The following is a 22,125-nucleotide window of genomic DNA, read 5'->3' as shown; positions in this document are numbered from 1 at the left end:
CCGATGGTATTCCAACTCAAACCTTGTAAAATATGATACAAATTGGGGTGTGTGGGTGTGTGTGTGTGGTGGGGTGGGGGTGGGGAGGGGCACACACGGGCACCCGCTCGAGGCCTGTGCATCCTCCCGCCCCCCCCCCCGCACAATTGTCCAAAAATGAACTTTTTCAATTGCTTCAAAAACAATGAGGCCCCTTCGGCAAATGAGGGTCCCTAGATGCAACCCCCGCCCCGGCCCCATCCATCCCTGCAAATTGAAACTTGATTCGTTATGACACTGAGAAGCATGGAATGGATATTGAAAGGTATAAATTGTACCATTTTCCTCTTGTATTTCTTGTTGGTAATGATATGAATTTATATTATTTTGATCGAGTCCCAACTTCGGTAGCGAGACCAAGGAAACGAAATCCTAAGGTTACTATTAAAATCAATTTTCCGCCAAAAAATGGGGGTTTAAACCCGTTAAAATAATTTTTCCCCCTGGAAATTTCCCAACTGTTTCTCCTTAAAAAAAATACCCCCCTCTTTATTTTGTCCTTGCTAATGCTACATCCAGTTTTTCCCTACTGCTGCTATGACCATCAAAGGATTTCCTGATGCATATTTCTATGGTACCACTGACGTCACGCGTATTCCAACAATCAACCGGACACAAAAAGACTCCCCTTGCGCCTAGGTTGCACACATTGTTAAAAGTCAATAGAATTTGCATAAAAATATCAGTCTGTATGCACGGTGGAGATTCTAATAATAGAGAATTGAAGGATCAAAGTACAACGGGCGTGTTACACAAGGTACAGTACAAGCCGGCTTAACGCTCCATGTACATGTGATGTTTATGGAATTGTACCAGGTGGAATTCCATTTACCACTCTGACATCCTGGCTATTCATACTTCCCGTTCGATATATGCAGCATTTTTGTTCAGTTTCCAACTAAGCCACAGGTACATGCACATGTACTGTACACGCACCTGCAACTTCTTCCCTCCACCGATTTTGACAGACTAAAGATTAGTGGTAAGTTTAGACTAAACTGGGTGCAGTGTTGCGAGCCGTTGAGATCGATAATGGTGTTATTTTTTATTCGACATTTTTTTTGTTTTACATATGTCAAAAAACCTTTCACAATTTGACATGTAATAATGTAACTAGGAAATAATGTAGTATCCAGACGCCATTTCTCTGGCTGTGTATAGAGTAATGGAGAGTTGCATGTTTTTTTTTCAAAGTATTTTCTAACAAAATTGGAAATGTTTCTCAGTCCCATGATTCATGTCTTTTCAACATTTTTGCAGTGACTGACTTTCATTGAGATTATATATGATGAAAAAAATGGAATCAGAATGCAACATTGTTTCCTTTCACTTGCAGTGTTATATCTTAATAACATAAGTGCCTCATTATTTATTTACTGCCAGTGATGGAGAACTCGAGTCCGAGGACGCGAGTCCGGACTCGCATTTTTTTGGACTCGAGACTCGGGCGGCTCAGACTCGTGGTTGGACTACCTGTCGGACTCCAACCGATTCCAAAAAAAACTACCTGTGTTTAAAGCTTAAATGTATTTTTTGTTTAAACTGTCCCGCGTCTGTTGTCTGAAAATGTTAAGTTTTGCCTCGCCAAAAATCAGTCCTACCTATACTAGGATGCCTATGATGTACTCGTCGCGCGCGCACGTGTTCTGCTATATAAAAACCCTTTCGCGACTGAACTCGGACTTGACAATTTAGACTCAGACTTGAGCCGGACTCAGACAAACATGGGCTCGGCTGGGCTCGGACCCGAATGAGGTGGACTCGATTATACTGCTACATGCAAAAACTCATCTAAAAAGTGTCTGCATGACTATGTCCTGCACATCGCGGCCTCGTGAAGCTGACGGGCTAAGTAGGCTTTTCCATTGCAATTTCAGACAGTAAGAAAACTGCAATATTCAAAACTTGAAATACATGAATCTCGGCTTTTCAATCATTGTAAATGTTCCTTCGACTCATCCCTGTAGATCTAAGATGTCACCACATGGTCACCATCACGACCCAGACGAAGAGGAGCAAGCCCGCCGGCTGAGCGAGCTTCAACGCCGGTCAGAGGGGCTCAAAGATGAAGAAGGATTCCTACACGACAAATACAAGTTAGCCTCTAGTTACCATTCTAGTCATCTAAACCTTGACACAAGAAGAAACTTGCGGTGTTGAAATAGACCAATCCGGTCAAGCTATCAAGGCCCCATCAATGGCGAATTGTGCTAGCTATTGTTCAGGTAATCCATCACGGTGCAATTGCTTTGTACAATAGTGTGCACAATGGTTTCTCCATTGAAGGGGGCCTCGCGAGTACGAGTGTAAGGTGATCACGTATACAGCATGCGTCCATATAGGTAGGAGCGGGCTGGCTGGCGTCATGCGATGAAAACATATCAGACAAAAACATATTTCATGCATTGTGTTCGTTTCCAACAATAACACCACTCAAAATCCAAACATTATAACCTGTTCAAGCCTCAGCTCAGTCGGAATACTAAACTTTTAGAGAAAACAGGGGAAAAAAACATGCATAAGCTTTTGATCACGGAACCCAATTTCGGATATAGCACTCTTTACCTCAAAAAATCAGTCAATAATGTTGGAAATCACTTATACGTTTCTACGGTTTCAAGCCAGACGGAATAATTTAACGGGGTGTTTAGTACCAGTACGATTGTTAATCCAAGTAAGCCTTTTGATAATAATTTGGTAGGTTACTTTTGGGATGAAAGCAAATGATCCCATGGCCTTTAATAATCATCATGAGAAATAACGATGGTTTTATTTCCGTTCGTCAGGATACACATGTACACACTTATACCACCTTCCTCCGGAGGTTTGCAAGGTCTGAGGTATATGTTTTTTCGAACATTTGAGAACTTTGCACAGCCCCAGACAAAGACAACAAATGTATAATTTTGTTTGCGTAAATTGCTATTTAAAATGTAATCGATTTTAAAGTAAAACTTGTTTGCCATTGTAATATGACGCAAAGTGTCACCCACCGAGATGCCGCGAGGCAATTACTCAATAGGTAGCCGCCAAGCGGTACCGGCATGTATACACGCTATTGGGTTGGAGAACCGGATTCAATCTGCCGGTTTGCCGATAAAACTAACGTTGAAAAGAAAAGAATTTACTAAATGATGAGGTCATTTTTATTTCAAGATTAATAAGCGACCGACAGTCAAAAACAAGTTGCAGTAGACATTTCGTAGACCTATAATTGGTCGCAGAAAAAAAGAAACCGGCTGCGCACGATGTGAGAACCACTTTTGGTATGTACAACATGTAAACTGTTATCTGGCGATGTTTGCCTAAATAATAAAGGCAGATGTGGCATAATTCCAAAATTTCCAATCAAATAACTGTGTAAATTGTGATTCATTGCAGTCCGAGATTAAATCTATAACTAACACTGAGCTGCAATGATTTTTCTTCTGGCAGTTTATTGAGGTATCTGCGGGGTTACGACTGGGATGTAGACACAGCTTTCCTTAAACTCAAAGCGACCTTAGAATGGCGACAAGAAATCCGACCATGGGAGGCTGACTGTAAATACTGTGAAGAGAGACCGGGGTTCCATTCATGGGTAAGATTTTAACTTAAGCGTTTTCTTACCTGAATAAATGAACATTTCACTTGCGAATTAAATTTACCCCAAAAGTCGAAACATTTTGTTAATTTTATCCAAATTTGTCAAAGGCATTTGAGATGATTTATATACCATTTTGCACCGTTTGTTATAGTTGCGTCTGTTCTACTCTCGTGTTAAGCTCTAAATTAAATTGATCTTTACTCGCAATTGTATTTTTTTTTTAAAGAAACATTGTCCTTAAGTGCCGGCCGCTTCGATAACCTTCTCCGAAATTTCAAACACTTCGAGAAAGCAAATAAGATTCAGATCCTTTGACCATAAATAATTCGATTTATGTATAATAAACTGGACCTTTTGGTGGACCAGGAGAAACAGTCTTTTTCAAAGTTTTGTTTCTGTTTTTTGTGTGTAATTGGCCAAAGAATTTTTCCAAAAACAATCACATTTAAGATTTTGGTGCTAACTGAAGACATTACAACTTGAACCGATAGAAGTACATGTACAGGGTGATTAAAAAAAACCCACGAAACCCAAATATGTCGGGACCATAGTTTTAGTGAAGTTATGCATGTAGCACTTTCAAGACCTAGGATATGAAAGCCCAATTCATAAGCTTTCTTTTAGAGTACAAGAATCGTTCAAATCAATGTACCTTTCAAGTTGAAGAATTTTAAACACAACCACCGTTTTAAAGTTCTGTCCACGGATCACAAAAAGGTAAAGTGTTCTTTCAGCAAAACGAAAACAAATCACATAAAGATGTGTGTGAATTGTTTTCGTTTTGCTGAAAGAACGCACACCGTTTTTGCGATCCGTGGACAGAACTTTAAAACGGTGGTTGTGTTTAAAATTCCGTAACCTGAAAAGTACATGAGTGATTTGAATGATTCTTGTGCTGAAAGAAAGCTTATGAATTGGGCTTCCATATCCTCGATTTTGAAAGTGCTACGGGCAAAGCTTCAATAAAACAATAGTCCCGACATTTGGGTTTCGTTTTTTTTTTACTCGCCCCGTGTGACAAAGATGTTTAAAAACAACACAACTGAACTTTTCATATGTGAATTTTTTTTTTATAAATACCTCCTCCTGAACTCCATCCAACAGAGACAGGTTGGAATCGATAAGCTTGGTCGACCAGTGGTGTACTCATCATTCGTACAGGCAGCCAGGCACTTCACTGGAGAGGACAATGTACAGCACACGCTATTCCTGATGGAAAACGCTAAGAAATGCATGAAACCCGAGGAATATAAATGGGTCTGGGTACTAGACTGCTCAGGTAAGAAAAAGACAACCTTCAATGTCTACAGCCTCTGAACATTTTCTCAAATGATTCTTGGAGTCTGAGTGTGTCCAGAAGTTTGACACTAAAACTGGTCTGTGGAGTTTTAAAGATTATCCCAGTCATCTGGACTGGGATTTCAAGCTTACTTTTTTTGTCTTTTTTCTTTTTTTAACTTGATGGGCTTTGCTAAGTAGGTCAGACATCTAGAATCCTGGGTCCATAAGCAAGCTATTTTACATGGATATTTGCAAGGATGTGATGGATTTTAGTCCAATAACACATTATGAAAAAGATCAGTAACGGCATCATTGGCCGACTAAGGGGTTGGTGATATATCAGACTGGATTTGAAGCCATCTTGATATTGTTTTGGTATAACTCTCTACTTGTCAATAGGTTTGAGCCTTTCTGCGTGCAGTCCTCACCTAGCCCGCGCCGTCAACCACGTGGTAGCTGAACACTATCCCGAGCGAATGGGTCTCATTATCGGTATTAATCATGGAATCTTCTTTGAGGGAATCTGGCGAGGATTTAAACTCTTCGTCCACCCCAGGACGGCCAATAAGCTACGACTCTGCCGCGGTTCGCATGTCGATGAGACGTTCCGAGAACTCTTCCCGGAGGATTTACGGGTGTGGCTCCACCGTGAGATTGAGCTGAACGCTCAGCGCCACGTCTCGCAGGCTCAGATACAATTCTGGAGGAAGCCGGAAGATAGTGGGGCGCACGATCCCCGGGGTAGCCCCTCCTATGTCAGTCAGTACATCGATAGATACTACAAAGATGTCGTCTTGGCAGAGACGAATGACAATGAAACAGTGAAGGAGACGAGAATTCATCGACCACATCCAAACATTATGCAAGCTTTACGAGCAGAGGTGATAGATAAAGAGTCAGCTAGTACAACTGAAACTGACTGACGTAAAACTTGGATTATTTAAATGAGTTAAGGAAGGGGTGGAGTCAAAATAAAGGCGGAGTTAGAATAGGTGCAGAGTCAGAATAGGAAGGATAAAAAGCAATACAAATCATAATATTTTTTAATATCTTTTACTGCTTACACAAGCAAAGCACACATTCTGGAATTTGTATCCTGATGGAGTCATTTCTTTGCTCTCGTGTAGTATAGTTGTCGAGTTTGAAAGTGTACTTTCAAAATGCTCCTATTTTAACCAGAATTAATTTCCTGGGCTAATATCCCTTACATAAAATACTTCAATTTGCGACGCATCAACGGACCTTGGAAATTCCTAGTTTTTGAGTTAAATCCATATGTCTATTTCGTGATAACCTTGTGGAGACGTATTCACCTATAGAAATTGCTCTGCGGAGACATATACAATCTTTTGTTCCCTATTATGCACATGTCTCCACAGGGTACCGTGAACCTGATCACAAATACGTGAACAGAATCTAAACAAGCAGACAGATTTTTTTTTTTATCAAACAGAGATAATTTATTCAAGAGTTTCATATCTATTCCTCAACCCCTTAAAAATTGAAATATTTTATATATATATACAAAATAGAAATTTTACACAAAACGAGCTGGCTTTTTCATCGAAGCAAAACAACAACCAAAACATTCCTTGTCAATTTATAAAGCGACAATTTAGCAGTGAACTAAAAACAGTTTAAAAAAAAGGAACAAATTTATACAGAGTGTTGAATAGAAGACATTGTGCTTATACATTATATAATTTTTCAACAGCACACTCAAAGAATACCTAGTCCGATCTCCAATGTCTTCTTAAGGAGGCATTTATTTGACTTGGTCTGTCATGAAAATAATACTGAATTTAAAGTCCACTTAGTTAGAGAAATCTAAAATCACACCCAACAATTTCAAAGCCTACAGTCCAATGATCCTCCTCTGTACTTTTATTGGAAGACATGATTTTAGATACACCTAAACCTGTACAATACCTTTCTTTCTAAATTTCCTCGGGTATATTGCCATTATATAAACAGCAGTATGGAGTTTTAATTTCTTTGGCTTTCTCAGATTTTTTTTTTTTCAGTAAAGTAATTTTTTGCATTAAGTATGCCGGTGCTTACAATAGTATACCACGCATGATATGGGACGGAGGGGTACCCCCCCCCAAAAAAAATCTCCCTGGACCCTATGCAAACCCTACTGTTACTGACTATTGTTACCTAACACATCCCCCAGATATCTCAAGGCTTCCTGAGATTCTGGTAACACAATGACCAACACAAAAGAGGGGGAGGGGGTTCCCTCTGTCCCATATCGTGCTACAAATGTATTTAAGGGGAGAAATTTAAGAGACAAAAAAATAAGCAGTGAATTTAATTCTTTTATGTACATGATAAACTCTTATCAGTAATAAGGCTCTTCAGCCAGGTTTGTGGAAAACCCAAATAATAAGAAAAGTACAATCATATTATATGTGACTTTTAGTCCCACAGATTGTTGTTATATGGCAGATGTATGGACAAGTGGAATAGTATTTTTACAATACTTGAGAATCTGAATAAATTATTGCAGTAAACTGAGTCTCTGTATTAAAGAGGCAGTTTGTTTGCCATTCTTTGTTATATATACAAAACAATTAACAGCAGTTTTCAAAACGTCCCTACGGAGAGTTTATTTTAATCTACTGAGACTGTTTACATGTATCGCACAATACTCCCAATACACGCTTTGCATTACAGCCATCTTTGAGGGGCAGGCTTTTGTCCCATGGGACATGTATTCATTGTTACTTAATTACAATAACAAAGAAACACCAAAGATGGCTGCCAATTGCAAAGGATGTATTGTAACTATTACTTGGTACTTGGTTGGTTCTTCTCGTAAGGACTTCCACAAGGGAGTGTATGTAGGAGGCCAGAAACACCGGGGCAAACCCCTTCTCTTAGCGATAAGTGTTGCTGGGTTCTTTTACGTGCGTTGGGCCTTATACAACACACGGGACCTCCGGCTTAACGTCCCATCCAAAGGACGAAGCAATAATGGTTAAGTGCCTTGCTTAAGGGCACAAGAGTCCGGGCCCATGCACGAACCCACGCCACTGTTGCCTCTGAACACCAGAGCATGAGTCCGGTGCTCTTAACCCACTAGGCCATGACACTCCACCATTACTACTACTCTTCCAGAGCCATGCAAGCCCCCCCCCCCCCAAAAAAGAAATCTACATAGTAGGTGGAGGCCGTGGCTATGTACTTGCCATGGCACGTGCTGTGGAAATCTAGTCTGGTTTCCATACCAAAAGATTCTGACTATTTCTGATGAATCATAGGCCAGGTAGCCGCCACAGTAAATAAATAATAGATATTATATGATCTGATATATGAAGCAAGTGATTTTTAATTTTTAGTTTAATTGAACATTTACAATATTTGTTCCAACCCAATTGAATTCTCAATTCTCATGGCTAATGGCTAAATATCTATCAGGAATACCTCTATACTTAACCCTTCTAAAGAACACCAAATTAATTCAATCTCTCAAAAACATAAACTATGAATCCCTGGTATGAATAAATGTCAAATTAAAAATTTAACCCGTCAATAGAGGTGGGAATAATTGGATAATCTCAGTATGTGTAGAAAAAAAAGGTACTGACTGTTACTTTCTTTTGAAACGATCCAATGCGAAATTTGTGCAGAGAAAACTTATTAGTATATTATACTGGTTCCGTTTTCCATAAAATAATGGGGGTCAGTAGCCACCGCGCATTTAACGCTTCTAATTGGACAACATAGTGCAAGTGAACGTTCTAGTTTTAGAGGTGGTGTTTAAGTTTCATGCATACATAAAAATGCTATTTGATCAAAGAATACTACTGCGCTCTCGGCATGGACCAATTAATTGCCAGCGCAAGCTAGTCACAGTAAACATAAAGACGTCCAAATTTCAGGGCATGTGTGCCTGCCAAAAATGTAAATGATGTTCACGGTTCTCTCTGCCTACACCCAAGGCATTAAAATCTCTGAACAAAATACAGTAAACTAGGAGGTCAAAATGAGATAATAGAAAAAGATCAAGGCTCATTGCATTGTGGGGAATTTTTTTTGTTTAGCAGACACTGGGAGGAATTTTTCACAGCGTATGTAAATTCAATTAGACGGTACCAGTTCATACATTCGGAGTCAGAATTGATGAACAAAGGACTGGGAACCAGTCTAATGGTCTGTATGTCGCCCTCTATAGATCGTGCATAGACCCAATATACTCAGCTTTCAATCTGTGCTCCTGAGTAGTTTCCCCTTTTCTGTTCTGTCCCTGTTCTATCCACCTCCAATCACACAAGATACGGACTGTCCATACATGACGAACCAGTCATTAATCCACCCTCGTCTGTTTTGATGTTTTTGGTCCGCAGTAATTGACCGGCTGATGTGTTCAAAACAGTGTCACTGCCTTTGCTGTTGAATAAATGAAATATATATACATGTTACTGTCTAGGAAACTTTTGTACAGGATGAAATTTGTGTCGAGGAGATGAAAATGTTTTTGCCCTTCACCGACACATTTTATAGATACTCTATATACTCAGTGTCGTCTGATGGTTTGCGAGGAGAAAGTCACAAGCTTACTCGGGTGGGACTCGAACCCGAGACCTCCTGCTTACCAGTGCAGATATCTTACCATCCCACCACCAAGCTCACCAGGGGGAGCTGGCTGGTTCGAGTCTAATGTAGTTGCAGCAGGTACCACAAACGAATTATTGAGGAAACCAAAAAATTGGAAGGTGTCCGATTCACCACCTCCCCCCACAAAAAAATTAATAAAAAAATTGCACAACTTTACAGTGTTAAGATGAGTATTACTATTTTTCACCTGTTCCGCACTGTATTACACTGTATGCACTCCCTAATGGATCCACAAAACCATACAGTGTATGGACAGTTTGGAACAGGCAGGGCAGTTAGGGGCAGTACAGAGAGTAACAGGCAGGGTGGTTTGAGGCAGTACGGGGAGTAACAGGTAGGGTGGTTTGGGGCAGTACGGGGAGTAACAGGCAGGGCAGTTTGAGGCAGTACAGGGAGTAACAAGCAGGACAGTTTGGGGCAGTACAGGGAGTAACAGGCAGGGTGGTTCAGGGCAGTACAGGGAGTAACAGGCAGGGCAGTTTGGGGCAGTACAGGGAGTAACAGACAGGACAGTTTAGGACAGTTTGGGGCAGTACAGGGAGTAACAGGCAGGGTGGTTTAGGGCAGTACAGGGAGTAACAGGCAGGGCAGTTTGGGGCAGTACAGGGAGTAACAGGCAGGACAGTTTAGGGCAGTTTGGGGCAGTACAGGGAGTAACAGGCAGGGTGGTTTGGGGCAGTACAGGAGTAACGGGCAGGGCAGTTTGGGGCAGTTCAGGGAGTAACAGGCAGGGCAGTTTGAGGCAGTACAGGGAGTAACAGGCAGGGTGGTTTAGGGCAGTACAGGGAGTAACAGGCAGGGCAGTTTGGGGCAGTACAGGGAGTAACAGGCAGGACAGTTTAGGGCAGTTTGGGGCAGTACAGGGAGTAACAGGCAGGGTGGTTTGGGGCAGTACAGGAGTAACGGGCAGGGCAGTTTGGGGCAGCACAGGGAGTAACAGGCAGGGTGGTTTGGGGCAGTACAGGAGTAACAGGCATGTCAGTTTGAGGCAGTACAGGGAGTAACAGGCAGGACAGTTTAGGGCAGTTTCGGGCAGTACAGGGAGTAACAGGCAGGGCAGTTTGGTGCAATAACTTGCAGGAAGGTTTAGGTCGGTTTGGGGCAGTACAGGGAGTAACAGGTAGGGCAGTTTGGGGTGGTACAGGGAGTAACTTGCAGGAAGGTTTAGGTCGGTTTGGGGCAGTACAGGGAGTAACAGGCAGGGCAGTTTGGGGTGGTACAGGGAGTAACTTTCAGGACGGTGTAGGGTGGTTTGCGGCAGTACAGGGAGTAACAGGCAGGGTGGTTTGGGGCAGTACAGGTAGTAACAGGCAGGGTGGTTTGGGGCAGTACAGGGAGTAACAGGCAGGGTGGTTTGGGGCAGTACAGGGAGTAACAGGCAGGGTGGTTTGGGGCAGTACAGGGAGTAACAGGCAGAGTGGTTTGGGGCAGTACAGGGAGTAACAGGCAGGGTGGTTTGGGGCAGTACAGGGAGTAACAGGCAGGATGGTTTGGGGCAGTACAGGGAGTAACAGGCAGGGTGATTTGGGGCAGTACAGGGAGTAACAGGCAGGGTGGTTTGGGGCAGTACAGGGAGTAACAGGCAGGGTGGTTTGGGGCAGTACAGGGAGTAACAGGCAGAGTGGTTTGGGGCAGTACAGGGAGTAACAGGCAGGGTGGTTTGGGGCAGTACAGGGAGTAACAGGCAGGATGGTTTGGGGCAGTACAGGGAGTAACAGGCAGGGTGATTTGGGGCAGTACAGGGAGTAACAGGCAGGATGGTTTGGGGCAGTACAGGGAGTAACAGGTAGGGCAGTTTGGGGTGGTACAGGGAGTAACTTGCAGGACAGTGTAGGGTGGTTTGGGGCAGTACAGGGAGTAACAGGCAGGATGGTTTGGGGCAGTACAGGGAGTAACAGGTAGGGCAGTTTGGGGTGGTACAGGGAGTAACAGGCAGGGTGGTTTGGGGCAGTACAGGGAGTAACAGGCAGGATGGTTTGGGGCAGTACAGGGAGTAACAGGCAGGGCAGTTTGGGGCAGTACAGGGAGTAACAGGCAGGGCAGTTTGGGGTGGTACAGGGAGTAACAGGCAGGGTGGTTTGGGGCAGTACAGGGAGTAACAGGCAGGATGGTTTGGGGCAGTACAGGGAGTAACAGGCAGGGTGGTTTGGGGCAGTACAGGGAGTAACAGGCAGGGTGGTTTGGGGCAGTACAGGGAGTAACAGGCAGGGTGGTTTGGGGCAGTACAGGGAGTAACAGGCAGAGTGGTTTGGGGCAGTACAGGGAGTAACAGGCAGGGTGGTTTGGGGCAGTACAGGGAGTAACAGGCAGGATGGTTTGGGGCAGTACAGGGAGTAACAGGCAGGGTGATTTGGGGCAGTACAGGGAGTAACAGGCAGGGTGGTTTGGGGCAGTACAGGGAGTAACAGGCAGGGTGGTTTGGGGCAGTACAGGGAGTAACAGGCAGAGTGGTTTGGGGCAGTACAGGGAGTAACAGGCAGGGTGGTTTGGGGCAGTACAGGGAGTAACAGGCAGGATGGTTTGGGGCAGTACAGGGAGTAACAGGCAGGGTGATTTGGGGCAGTACAGGGAGTAACAGGCAGGATGGTTTGGGGCAGTACAGGGAGTAACAGGTAGGGCAGTTTGGGGTGGTACAGGGAGTAACTTGCAGGACAGTGTAGGGTGGTTTGGGGCAGTACAGGGAGTAACAGGCAGGATGGTTTGGGGCAGTACAGGGAGTAACAGGTAGGGCAGTTTGGGGTGGTACAGGGAGTAACAGGCAGGGTGGTTTGGGGCAGTACAGGGAGTAACAGGCAGGATGGTTTGGGGCAGTACAGGGAGTAACAGGCAGGGCAGTTTGGGGCAGTACAGGGAGTAACAGGCAGGGCAGTTTGGGGTGGTACAGGGAGTAACAGGCAGGGTGGTTTGGGGCAGTACAGGGAGTAACAGGCAGGATGGTTTGGGGCAGTACAGGGAGTAACAGGTAGGGCAGTTTGGGGTGGTACAGGGAGTAACTTGCAGGACGGTGTAGGGTGGTTTGGGGCAGTACAGGGAGTAACAGGCAGGGCTACAGAATAGAAAAGCCATAAATATGTAGACAGACATCTAATGCTAACATTTCATACTTGAAAGTACGCATCATCTTACCTGACAAATATTCCAAAGATCCCCAGTTCACTGACCATGTCTTTCATTTCAACAGGCTGATTTCCTCGTACTTCGTAATTGGAGACAACCTGAGGTTGAACGCGTTCCATCAGTATGTAGGCGGCTCGCTCCTCCTTCCCTTCCAACTCTCGCAGTTTCTGGCTCAACTCTTCCCCATAGAAATTATTACCTACCGAGGGAAATAAAGTAAACACTGTGTGCACTTGTTTTCTTTTCCTAGTTGTTCTGGGTTGTTCTTGAGTTAAAGGTATAGTCCATCATTTGTAATTTGTTCCTTTTTGTTCGTTTGAAGCAACAAAAGTGCTCAAAATCTAAAGAAGGGTACTGAACCTGATGAAGTTTCAGCTCAGCTTCAGCTGTATATTTTGAGAAAAACAGCATTCTAGGATCTCGATTTCAAATCAAAAGTTGCTGAATCATGTTTTAAATTGGGCCGGAATTCTGCGTCCGAGATACGTTCTCACTGAGCTGATTGCAGCTACGCGATGTCGCGCACTGATCCGACGAATTATAGCAACCGCGCGCGTGTGCGTCGTGTCAACGCTTGCGCACAGTTTGCCGAATTACAAACAAACTACTAACTTAAATTTCCTACAGTGCGTCTTAAGAAGCACTGTTGGAAAGGCCTTCTTTTGTTGATTTCTTGAAAATGACAGCTTGCCAGAAAAAATAATATCACAGGGAGTTTAGTCCCCTTACTATCTTTCAACCAATTAAGTTTTTTAACAATAATTACGCCAGTTACTTTTTGGATAGCTGCAAATGATGGACTCTGGCTTTAACACTACTGCTACAAGACTTGTTGGGTTGTCTTTAACAGATTGTGAAATAAGACTTTGCTTATTAGAGACTAGTGGTACTTTGAAAAGTGGGAAATATTTTTTAAGTAATATATCAAAGAGAGCATCTCAAAAATTTGAAATTTTTCATATGCTACTTGGGAACAGCATGTTCCTGCTACAGCATTGTAGTCGAATCTATCACAAGTCCATTATAAGTTCAATATTGGGTTTTGCCCTTCACCAACATATTTTTATAAACACTGTTCACTCGATGTTGTCCCAAGTGAGTGTGAGAAAATTCACAAACAGCTCGGGTGGGACTCGAACCCACGACCTCCTGCTAACTAGTGAAGATATCTTACCACTCTACCACCGAGCTTGCCAAGATCGGCTGGCTGGTGCGAATCTGATAAAGCAGTGGGTACCACAACCAAACTATTCCTAAGTCCAGATACAAGTATATCAAAAGCCCTTCACAGATCCAGTCACATGTACCAAGGGATCATAACAACGAAGGAGTACCTTTTGTTACAATTCATTTAAAGCTTGTGATTTTCACTTGGGATTTAATGACTTGAGATTGACTTGTGCAGAGCTGTGAGGAGTTGTGAGGACTTATGAGGGGTTGTGAGGTGTGCAAGCGTTGTGAGAAGTTGTGAGGAGTTGGGAGGATGTGTGAGGAGTTATGAGTTGTGAGGTGTGCAGAGTTGTGAGGACTTGTGTGGAGGTGTGTGGAGTTGTGAGGTGTGTGGAGTTGTGAGGACTTGTGAAGAGTTGTGAGGACTTGTGAGGACTTGTGAGGACTTGTGAGGACTTGTGAGGACTTGTGAGGACTTGTGAGGACTTGTGAGGGCTTGTGAAGAATTGTGAAGAGTTTTGAGGTGTGAGGAGGTGTGAGGAGTTGTGAGGAGATATGATGGAGCTGTGAGGACGTGTTTTTTTGTGAGGACTTGTGAGGACTTGTTGGGACTTGTGATGACTTGTATTGGACCTGACCACACCACTGCTGGCAGCATGTTAAGTTTGACATCACTTGACCTAACTGAGTGACTATCCTACGTACCTCCGCCTTCTCGTTGTGGTTTCAAGACGTATCCCTCAGGGTTCTGGATTCCCATCGCTGCTGCCGCATCACCTTCCTCATTCTGATCATTGAGAAACAAAAAAACAAGAGACGCACAAGTCACTGGACCGATCCAATAAGCCCCGCCCAGTGGTATTTTGGCCAATCACAGCCGTGATAAACCCTAACTCCCTAGCATGTTTTAGTAGGAATCCTACCCATCCTGGCAAATTCAAACACCATATGGGAAACTGCACACATTTCTGACTTTGATTCTGGAGGTGTGCCAACCCAATGTAAAAGACTGTCAGTTTAGGGGTACTGTACCCATCCTGACAGATTCCAACAAAACATGCTGTTGGGGTTTGATGGGTTGTTAGGGTTCGTGTCCAACATGCATCCATAAAGGTTTGACACGTTTGCACCGGCAGATGACGCGCACACCTTGAACATGCAGTTTGGCATTGGAGAGGCGCACAATGTTGTTGTGCACCGGCCAGTGGGCAGGGCCTAACGGAATCAGTCTATTTACAAGGCCTGTCACCTGTAACAGGGGAAATAACACTGTGACTTGACCAGAGGCTAACCGTTTTGGGATTGACTTGTGTGGACTTATGACGAACTTGACTTTAAATGGAATATACAATATCTGCTGTTGCTGTAATTTTCACAAATGGGTGGATTTTGGGGGTTAGTGTTTTATAGCAAATGTTGTTACACTGACATGTTTGACATTGTGGGTCCGTAGATGCTGGAAAATCACCAAGAAAAACAATCACGTTCTTGTAGTCTGGTTCTCTGACCCCACTTAAGATGAAACAGGGTAATATATATAGACGCTGGGGAATTGTAAGGTCAGGGAATCAGTCTAAATAACTTTTATCTGTTCACGTGTGTGTAATCGATTGCAAATAAAATGGGGACTAAATATGATAAATTGGGATCACTATTTGTAGAAAGCAAGTTTATTCCAACGCTGGTCAGCTGACCAGTGTTGAAAATTGATACAAAATACCACTTTCCTTGAAAATGTCGGCACACCAGGTTCCATGATTATACAGGATGCTTTAGACTGTCATTCACTAACAGTCCAGTAAGGTATTTCGTGATAATTTGGTAGTTTTTTTTGTTGATGTTTGCAAATGTTGTATATTATCTTTAACACTCACCAGTTCCAGATGATACTGTCCAGCAAACGTGGCCCTGATATCGTCAATGATCTCCGGATTATCCAAGAATTTCTCCAAGACTCCAGGTCGAGATAGCTCCTGTTGAATCTTCTTGGTGCCAGCCAGATGCCAGTCGATAGATGGACACGTCACTGCCAAGGACTTCTCTGCTAGGAGCTTGGCATCCCATGCCTTCAAGGAAGAAGATTCAAGTGATGCTTAGGCCCCAAAAAATAGTTCTGCTTCTGGCTACCCTACCTACCCTATTTTGACAGCCCCTACCCTAATTTGTTTGGGGGAAAAATGAGGAAAAAACCCGAAAATCATCAATTACTACCTTTTACCCTTGACTACATGCAGACATCTCCATATGATCGTACAAAAAAAAAATGCCCCCCCCCCCAAAAAAAATTCCCTACCTACCTACCTACCCTATTTTCAAATGCCATGTTACTTAACCAACAAATAAAAAAATCATTTGTAGTCATTCTTAATGATTCTTGAATGGCAAATTACAAAGTACCAAGGTAACAGGGACAGGGAAAATGTCACACAGTGGACCCTAAACTCATAGAATGACCCACATGGCATTGAGCAGATGCATGTGTTGCTTCCGACAAGCGAAGTGGGCGGGGCTTGTGGTCAACTTTGGAAGAGTCCATTACGTAAGGGGGATTGAACTGACCTTTTCACCACAGCAGAAGTGGGATGGGACGTAACCGACTCGGTAATACACCACGGCGACCTCTGACCCATCTCTGCAAAATTCAAACAATAGTTAAGCCAAACCAATTGTCTGTTTACAAGAACCCGACCTACCTGGATTTTTTTTAAGGCCAAATTGCCAACCTCAAACTTCTATTGCCATATTTTGCCAAAAATTTATAATAAAGTATATTTTTAAAATACAAGAATCTTCCCTAAGAAGGTTTTTGCCCTGTGCTTTAAGTTCAAAATCTTAACTCCGTAGGGCCTTTTTGCTAGGAACCATCAATCCTCCAAAATCCTCAAAAACTTTGCTTTTTATGTTGAAATGAAGGATACCCAGCATCTCTATCCTTCAAAATCATCCAACAGTCCTGCCTCTCAAAATGAAATTTATCCTCAATCCTCCAAAATCCTCCTCTTCTTCAAACACCATTCATCCTCAATCCTCCAAAATCCTCCAAAACCACCAGGAGGATTTTGGAGGATTTAGGAGGGTCAGGGTTACCCTCCTGCTATTTAAACAGTCACAAACAGTCAAAATTTACTTCCACTTCCCCTGCTATACTATTAACAAAGGTTAGTCACCAGCAGTCAGATCATATGTCAAGCAAGCACTGCGACTAGTCAAACTGGGTCAACAGACAAAGCAGGCAAGTTGTGGTCACAGCTGTTTCATCACTCACCCAGAGTCAAAGCACAGCTGTATCAAGTAACTTAAACAGTCCCAGCCAGTCAATCCTGCTTTTATGTAGGCTGGGAATTCTTAACTGTCGAAAAACAGTCACTTGATTGATTTTGACTGAAAGGACTACTTGACACAGAAAGAATGTTTGAATAGGAGGGTAAATGATGAAAATATCACAAAAAGCCCCCAAAGACGGCTGCAGAATGTAAAAGGTCTATAGGATGAATACTGGGAATATTCTAAAAAACTGCATACCGTAAATGAACCTAGAATAATAAACATAAATGGACAAGAAAATGCATATAAACAAGACAGCATTACACAGATAAGATAAAACTGAAGATATGCTTACACAAATAATCGTCTGTCTTCCGAAAGACGGCCTCTCTTTCCCACGTCAGTTAAGCTTCGACGAATGACCCTGATACCGGAGTCCTTCTTCTTCATCATAAACTCCAGCAAGCGTTGATCGAAAATGTTCTGCTCTGGACAGCATACCATGTAACAAACCACGGCCCTAATTCATATGAAGACAAGGGTAGAATACATTATCAAGGCAAAGTAAGCAACAAATCGCATCTGTGCAACAAGGTCGTATCTCCTAAAACTGAAAAACAGCGTGTGACGTCATGTACGTGAAACGCAACTTTTCGATGCCAAAAGGTCGTATCTCGATTAAAATAACCCAGATGTACACACAAAGTCAATAGATGTTGCGATATGCAAGATATGGCCTTGTTGCACGGAGCATATTCGTGCGAGATACGAATTTGTTGCAGAATCGAGTTACGACCTTGTTACACTGACGCGACAAAATTTGCCTAAATTGACAAGAACAATCTCACACAAGAAATCAATTCATTTGAGGTTTTCGATAAAATCTTGACGATAAGTTTAAAAAAATTCAAACCCTTTCAAGAGTAACCAGGATATCATTCATGAAAGCAAGATTTTCAGGACCCATTTGGGGTTCCTCCAAAATGAAGAATCACTTGTTTTCACGATAAATGTCACAAATCTTTTATGATATTCTTAAGGTTCCCCATTCGTCAATTCAATTTTAATAAATATTCAACTTTGTAAGTTGCATTCCAACCAAAAAATCTCCTTTTTTTTTTTTTTTTATGGGACGTCTATAATCCTCTAAAAAAAAAAGGATTTTTTTTGGGGGCACAGATCTGCTTTTTGAGCAGACTGGCTCCTGGTCCACACAATAACGATACTGATTGTGGGGCAGGAACCAGCCTACCCCACAAATGGAAATTATTGTCTGGCTTATCTGGCAGTCAATAATTCTAAAATTGTAAACTATTATTTTTATAACTAAACATGGGCTGATTTGTTCAGTCGATGTCTCATTCAAAAGTGAATAACTATTGTTTTGCTAAAACAAATAACAATTTAGAAAAACAAATCTATATTTTGGGATATCTGTGATGATCTTTAATTTTTCCAATGACTATTCCGCAGCTTTTTCTCTTTACAAAACCTGAGATGTAGCCATCAGTACTTACTCTCGTCTTCCATAGAGTTGCCATGCTTTTACCATTCCTTCCGCCAATGCTTCCACTGATTTATTCTCGGGAATGTTAACTTCAAAGTTGTCTTCTGATGAATGTAGGCCCAGCGTATATCTGTAGACATTATTTAAATGGACAGAAATACTTGTCAGAAGCCACAAGATGAACTACAAACGATGACATGAAAAACAAAACTACTTATATCTCTGTTAATCCTTTTGATATAATGATAACAGAAATCTGTTGTATATGCTTCCTGTATGTTACATTTTATTTTAGCTGAACTTGAAGGTAGTAGTATTAAGTAAAGTCTGTCACAAGCCAATAATGCCCATCAGACCGGCATTTATCTCTGGTTTCAGTAGCATGTACGACTGAGAATATTGATATTCCCCCTTGGATTCAAAGTTCAATTCAAACTTTTGGGTTTACTGACTTGTGCAGATGAGTCAAGTTGGCTGACAGACCGCCAAAGCTACTGGCCATGGTGTTAATCTCTATCTGCTTCATGGCGTGCTGTGGACTGGTTGTATCTATCATGTAGTCTGAGCGAAGCAGGGTTAACTTGACAGGCTACAGTGGAAAAAGAAAGAAAAATCGAACAAGACTAAAAGAATGTTCTATTCTTGTTAACCCTATCCGCCCTGAATCCTTCAAAATCCTCTTTGCCAAAGTGGAGGAATTTGGAGGCTTGAGGTTACATGGCAAAATTGCGTTACTGATTTCGTAGGATGCAATTTGTCAAGGTCTTGGGACGGACCTTGTGTTGTTTTTGATCAGCCATGCATAATTATAGGCCTGGATTATGCTGAAAATCCTCTGCACTGCTCCAGGATGTCACTGGCCAAGCCTCAACATATTGACAGTCATTGCCCCAGGATTTTTCAAGAAATAATGGAGGAATTTGCAGGATTGAGGCTATATGCTATTATTCCATGAGGCCAATTTGAGGATTTTGCAGGATTGAGGCTACATCCTAGCAAAAAGGCCTAGGGAGTTAGGGTCAATGTTCTTGTTGATGTTCTCGTTAATCAAGTTGTTAATGGGGAATATTCAGTGAAAATGTTGCCACTGAGTGCAAAGCACTGAAATGTAGTTTACACATATGAATATGCACACTTAACAATATCAAACTTATTTAGTAATTTTAATTATTCATTTCACACTGATACACTTTTTAACCCTAACCCCCTAGGCCCTTTTGGCTAGGAACCATCCTCAATCCTGCAAAATCCTCCAATTGAAACCATGCAATAATTAGATTCAGCCTCACTCCTCCAAAATCATCCGTTATTTCTTGAATTTGTTCAGTGGAGGGTGACCATTGCCTCAATCCTGCAAAATCCTCCAACAATCACTGTTAATGGGTTGAGGCAGTGCCGATGACATTCAGAAGCAGTGCAGATGCTATCGAGCATAATGCAGGACTAAATTCTACATGGCTGAACATGAACAATTTTTATAATGGGTACAGCCGACGAACTTGAGGCAAATCATTCCCTATTTTTTTTGCCAATCCTCGATCCTCCAAAATCCTCCAAAACTGCCTGAAGGATTTTGGAGGATTCAGGACTGTTAGGGTTAGGCAGTCAATTTGTGCTGGTTCAGCATTGTAGTTCAATCATGAGGAAAAATAATTATTCAGTTTGATTTACTGAAAGTTGAGTTATATATTCATAAACATCCCACCTTTGTATATCCTGCTTGATGCATTTCCTCATAGATTTCGAACAGCTTTGCCGTAAAATCATCCACTTTTATCGTGCTGGGGGAAAAAAGACACATAAATGAATTTTAAAAACTACTGATATATTGGTTTACATTTAAAACTTTGACAGAATCTATTTTTTGTAGTATTTGGGTCCTTTAGCTAAAGGTAATACATACAAAATTTGCAAACATCAAAAAACAAAACAAGATGGACAATTTGTAACAAATGCACATATTTCTGTTTGTGCTAGGAGTCTATCTGCATTATAGTACAAACCTCTTGAGGGCCGAAGTCATAAATTCTCTATCCTCGGCCACTCGATGCATCAACAGGTTGATGTGTGGCTGTAGGCTCACCATCCTCTCAAACAATCGTCGCGGGACAGGCGAGGGCAGCAGAGTATGCGGGACGTAGGTGATACGGTCTGGACAACAGATCTGATCGGGCGCCATGTACATGACTACCAGACCGTGGGTCAGGGCCCAGTCCTTGGAGGACGCCTGGAGATCATTTAAGACCTCGGGATCTAGAGGCAGCGGAACGCAGGAATCTTTGGTTGGAGGTGATGATGTCGCCATTGTCAGCGAGATTCCTCTTTAGAGATATGAAGCAAACACCTGTGAAATAAATTTGACCAAGAAAAAAGATTGTGTTCTCTATTACACTGAAAAAAAATTGGGTGGGTGGGTGGGAATTTTACTTTGTTGGGGGGGATCTGAATTTTTATAGCCAGCACAAATGGGTTGGATGCTTTCAAAACAAAATTGCATGTACATGTATTCGAGACAGTCAACAGGTGAATCCGCTGTGAATTCTGTGTATGCTGCACTGTTTACAGGGCTCACCGCACAGAGCGGCAAGACTGCACTGCCGACCAACTTCGCCTTTTGATTCAATCCAGAATCTTCCACAACTTATCACTTGGAAGAGAAGGAATTGCGCATTATTTTCAAGATGTATCAAACACTGCTTAAAGAATTGGAAATACAAGTTGCTAAATATGCTAGGCCACTCACATGTATTAACTGTAGTTAGACCATTCAAAACACATCAAAATCTGGATGCTGGCAAATTGGAGGGAAAAAAATGCTGGAGCTTTTAAAATCCTCCAGAATTTATTGTTACTGCACTACCACACCTTTCAATTCCTTTCGAAAGGTATTGAAATGCAACTTACTGAATTTGCCCACAGAGTTGCTTCACCTTTGGAAACCTTTCGAAAAGTCCCAAAGTTCCAGCACTATTTCACCTTTCAAAACCTTTTTAGTCAGGCAAATTTAAAATGTTTTGAAAGGTCTGATAATTCTCTTTGCCAACTGCACTGGGCATAGCAGGGTTAAAAAAAAAACCAGTAGGCCCATTTTTTTCTTGATCTTAATTTAATACCTACCGATTATGAAAAAGGGGTGGGGGAAGAGGAGCTAAAAAACAACTGCCCCCTTCGACTCTAGAAAGAGAGACCCTCCACCCTAACCAAGTGCAACACCCCCCCCCACAGATCGGACCCCCATTATTATTACCCTACACACATAAACACACCAAAACATGACAAAACGGACACAGATTTGACTTTTCCAACAAATTTTAACTTTGAAAACACACCTAAAAATTTTAATTGCATAGTAATACTTACGGACCTATGGATCTTATGGATGTATGTTACTTATGGACCTATACAGAGCGAAAATCCAATTTTAGATTATCCAACTTACGAACTACTTACTGGTCATTAGCCAACAGGAATTTTGGTTGATACTGTAAAAGGCTGTGTTTTGATTTTTTTAAGGGAAATTTTTGTGTAAAATTGATGA

At 42.2% G+C, this 22,125-nt stretch overlaps 2 protein-coding genes across 4 annotated transcripts in view; one reads left to right on the top strand and one right to left on the bottom strand.

Moving 5' to 3' along the window:
• Nucleotides 1-802: 802 nt before the first annotated feature.
• LOC119737560 (protein real-time-like) lies at nucleotides 803-7,440 on the top strand. Its single transcript, XM_038212010.1, has 5 exons — nucleotides 803-1,021; nucleotides 2,007-2,135; nucleotides 3,475-3,619; nucleotides 4,730-4,904; nucleotides 5,306-7,440. Exons 2-5 carry the CDS (start codon nucleotides 2,014-2,016, stop codon nucleotides 5,827-5,829), a joined length of 966 nt encoding a protein of 321 aa, XP_038067938.1. The 5' UTR covers nucleotides 803-1,021; nucleotides 2,007-2,013; the 3' UTR covers nucleotides 5,830-7,440.
• An 876-nt stretch (nucleotides 7,441-8,316) lies between these two features.
• LOC119737558 (glutathione synthetase-like) overlaps nucleotides 8,317-22,125 on the bottom strand; it is a 17,337-nt gene continuing 3,528 nt past the window's right edge. For all 3 annotated transcript variants that reach the window (XM_038212003.1, XM_038212006.1, XM_038212005.1), the window contains exons 2-11: nucleotides 20,591-20,931; nucleotides 20,293-20,368; nucleotides 19,040-19,176; nucleotides 18,598-18,717; nucleotides 17,436-17,600; nucleotides 16,376-16,448; nucleotides 15,691-15,882; nucleotides 14,522-14,603; nucleotides 12,656-12,845; nucleotides 8,317-9,301 (exon numbers count right to left, since the gene is read on the bottom strand). In XM_038212003.1, coding sequence (XP_038067931.1) covers nucleotides 9,178-9,301; nucleotides 12,656-12,845; nucleotides 14,522-14,603; nucleotides 15,691-15,882; nucleotides 16,376-16,448; nucleotides 17,436-17,600; nucleotides 18,598-18,717; nucleotides 19,040-19,176; nucleotides 20,293-20,368; nucleotides 20,591-20,892 — 1,461 coding nt within the window. In that variant the 5' untranslated portion in view covers nucleotides 20,893-20,931 and the 3' untranslated portion in view covers nucleotides 8,317-9,177. The remainder of the gene's footprint in view (nucleotides 9,302-12,655; nucleotides 12,846-14,521; nucleotides 14,604-15,690; nucleotides 15,883-16,375; nucleotides 16,449-17,435; nucleotides 17,601-18,597; nucleotides 18,718-19,039; nucleotides 19,177-20,292; nucleotides 20,369-20,590; nucleotides 20,932-22,125) is intronic.

This window comes from Patiria miniata, unplaced genomic scaffold (genome assembly GCF_015706575.1).
Source record: "Patiria miniata isolate m_02_andy unplaced genomic scaffold, ASM1570657v1 HiC_scaffold_3, whole genome shotgun sequence".
NCBI classification, from domain to species: domain Eukaryota; kingdom Metazoa; phylum Echinodermata; class Asteroidea; order Valvatida; family Asterinidae; genus Patiria; species Patiria miniata.
Note: the sequence above shows the minus strand (reverse complement) of the source record. Positions and strands in the feature narration are given on the sequence as shown.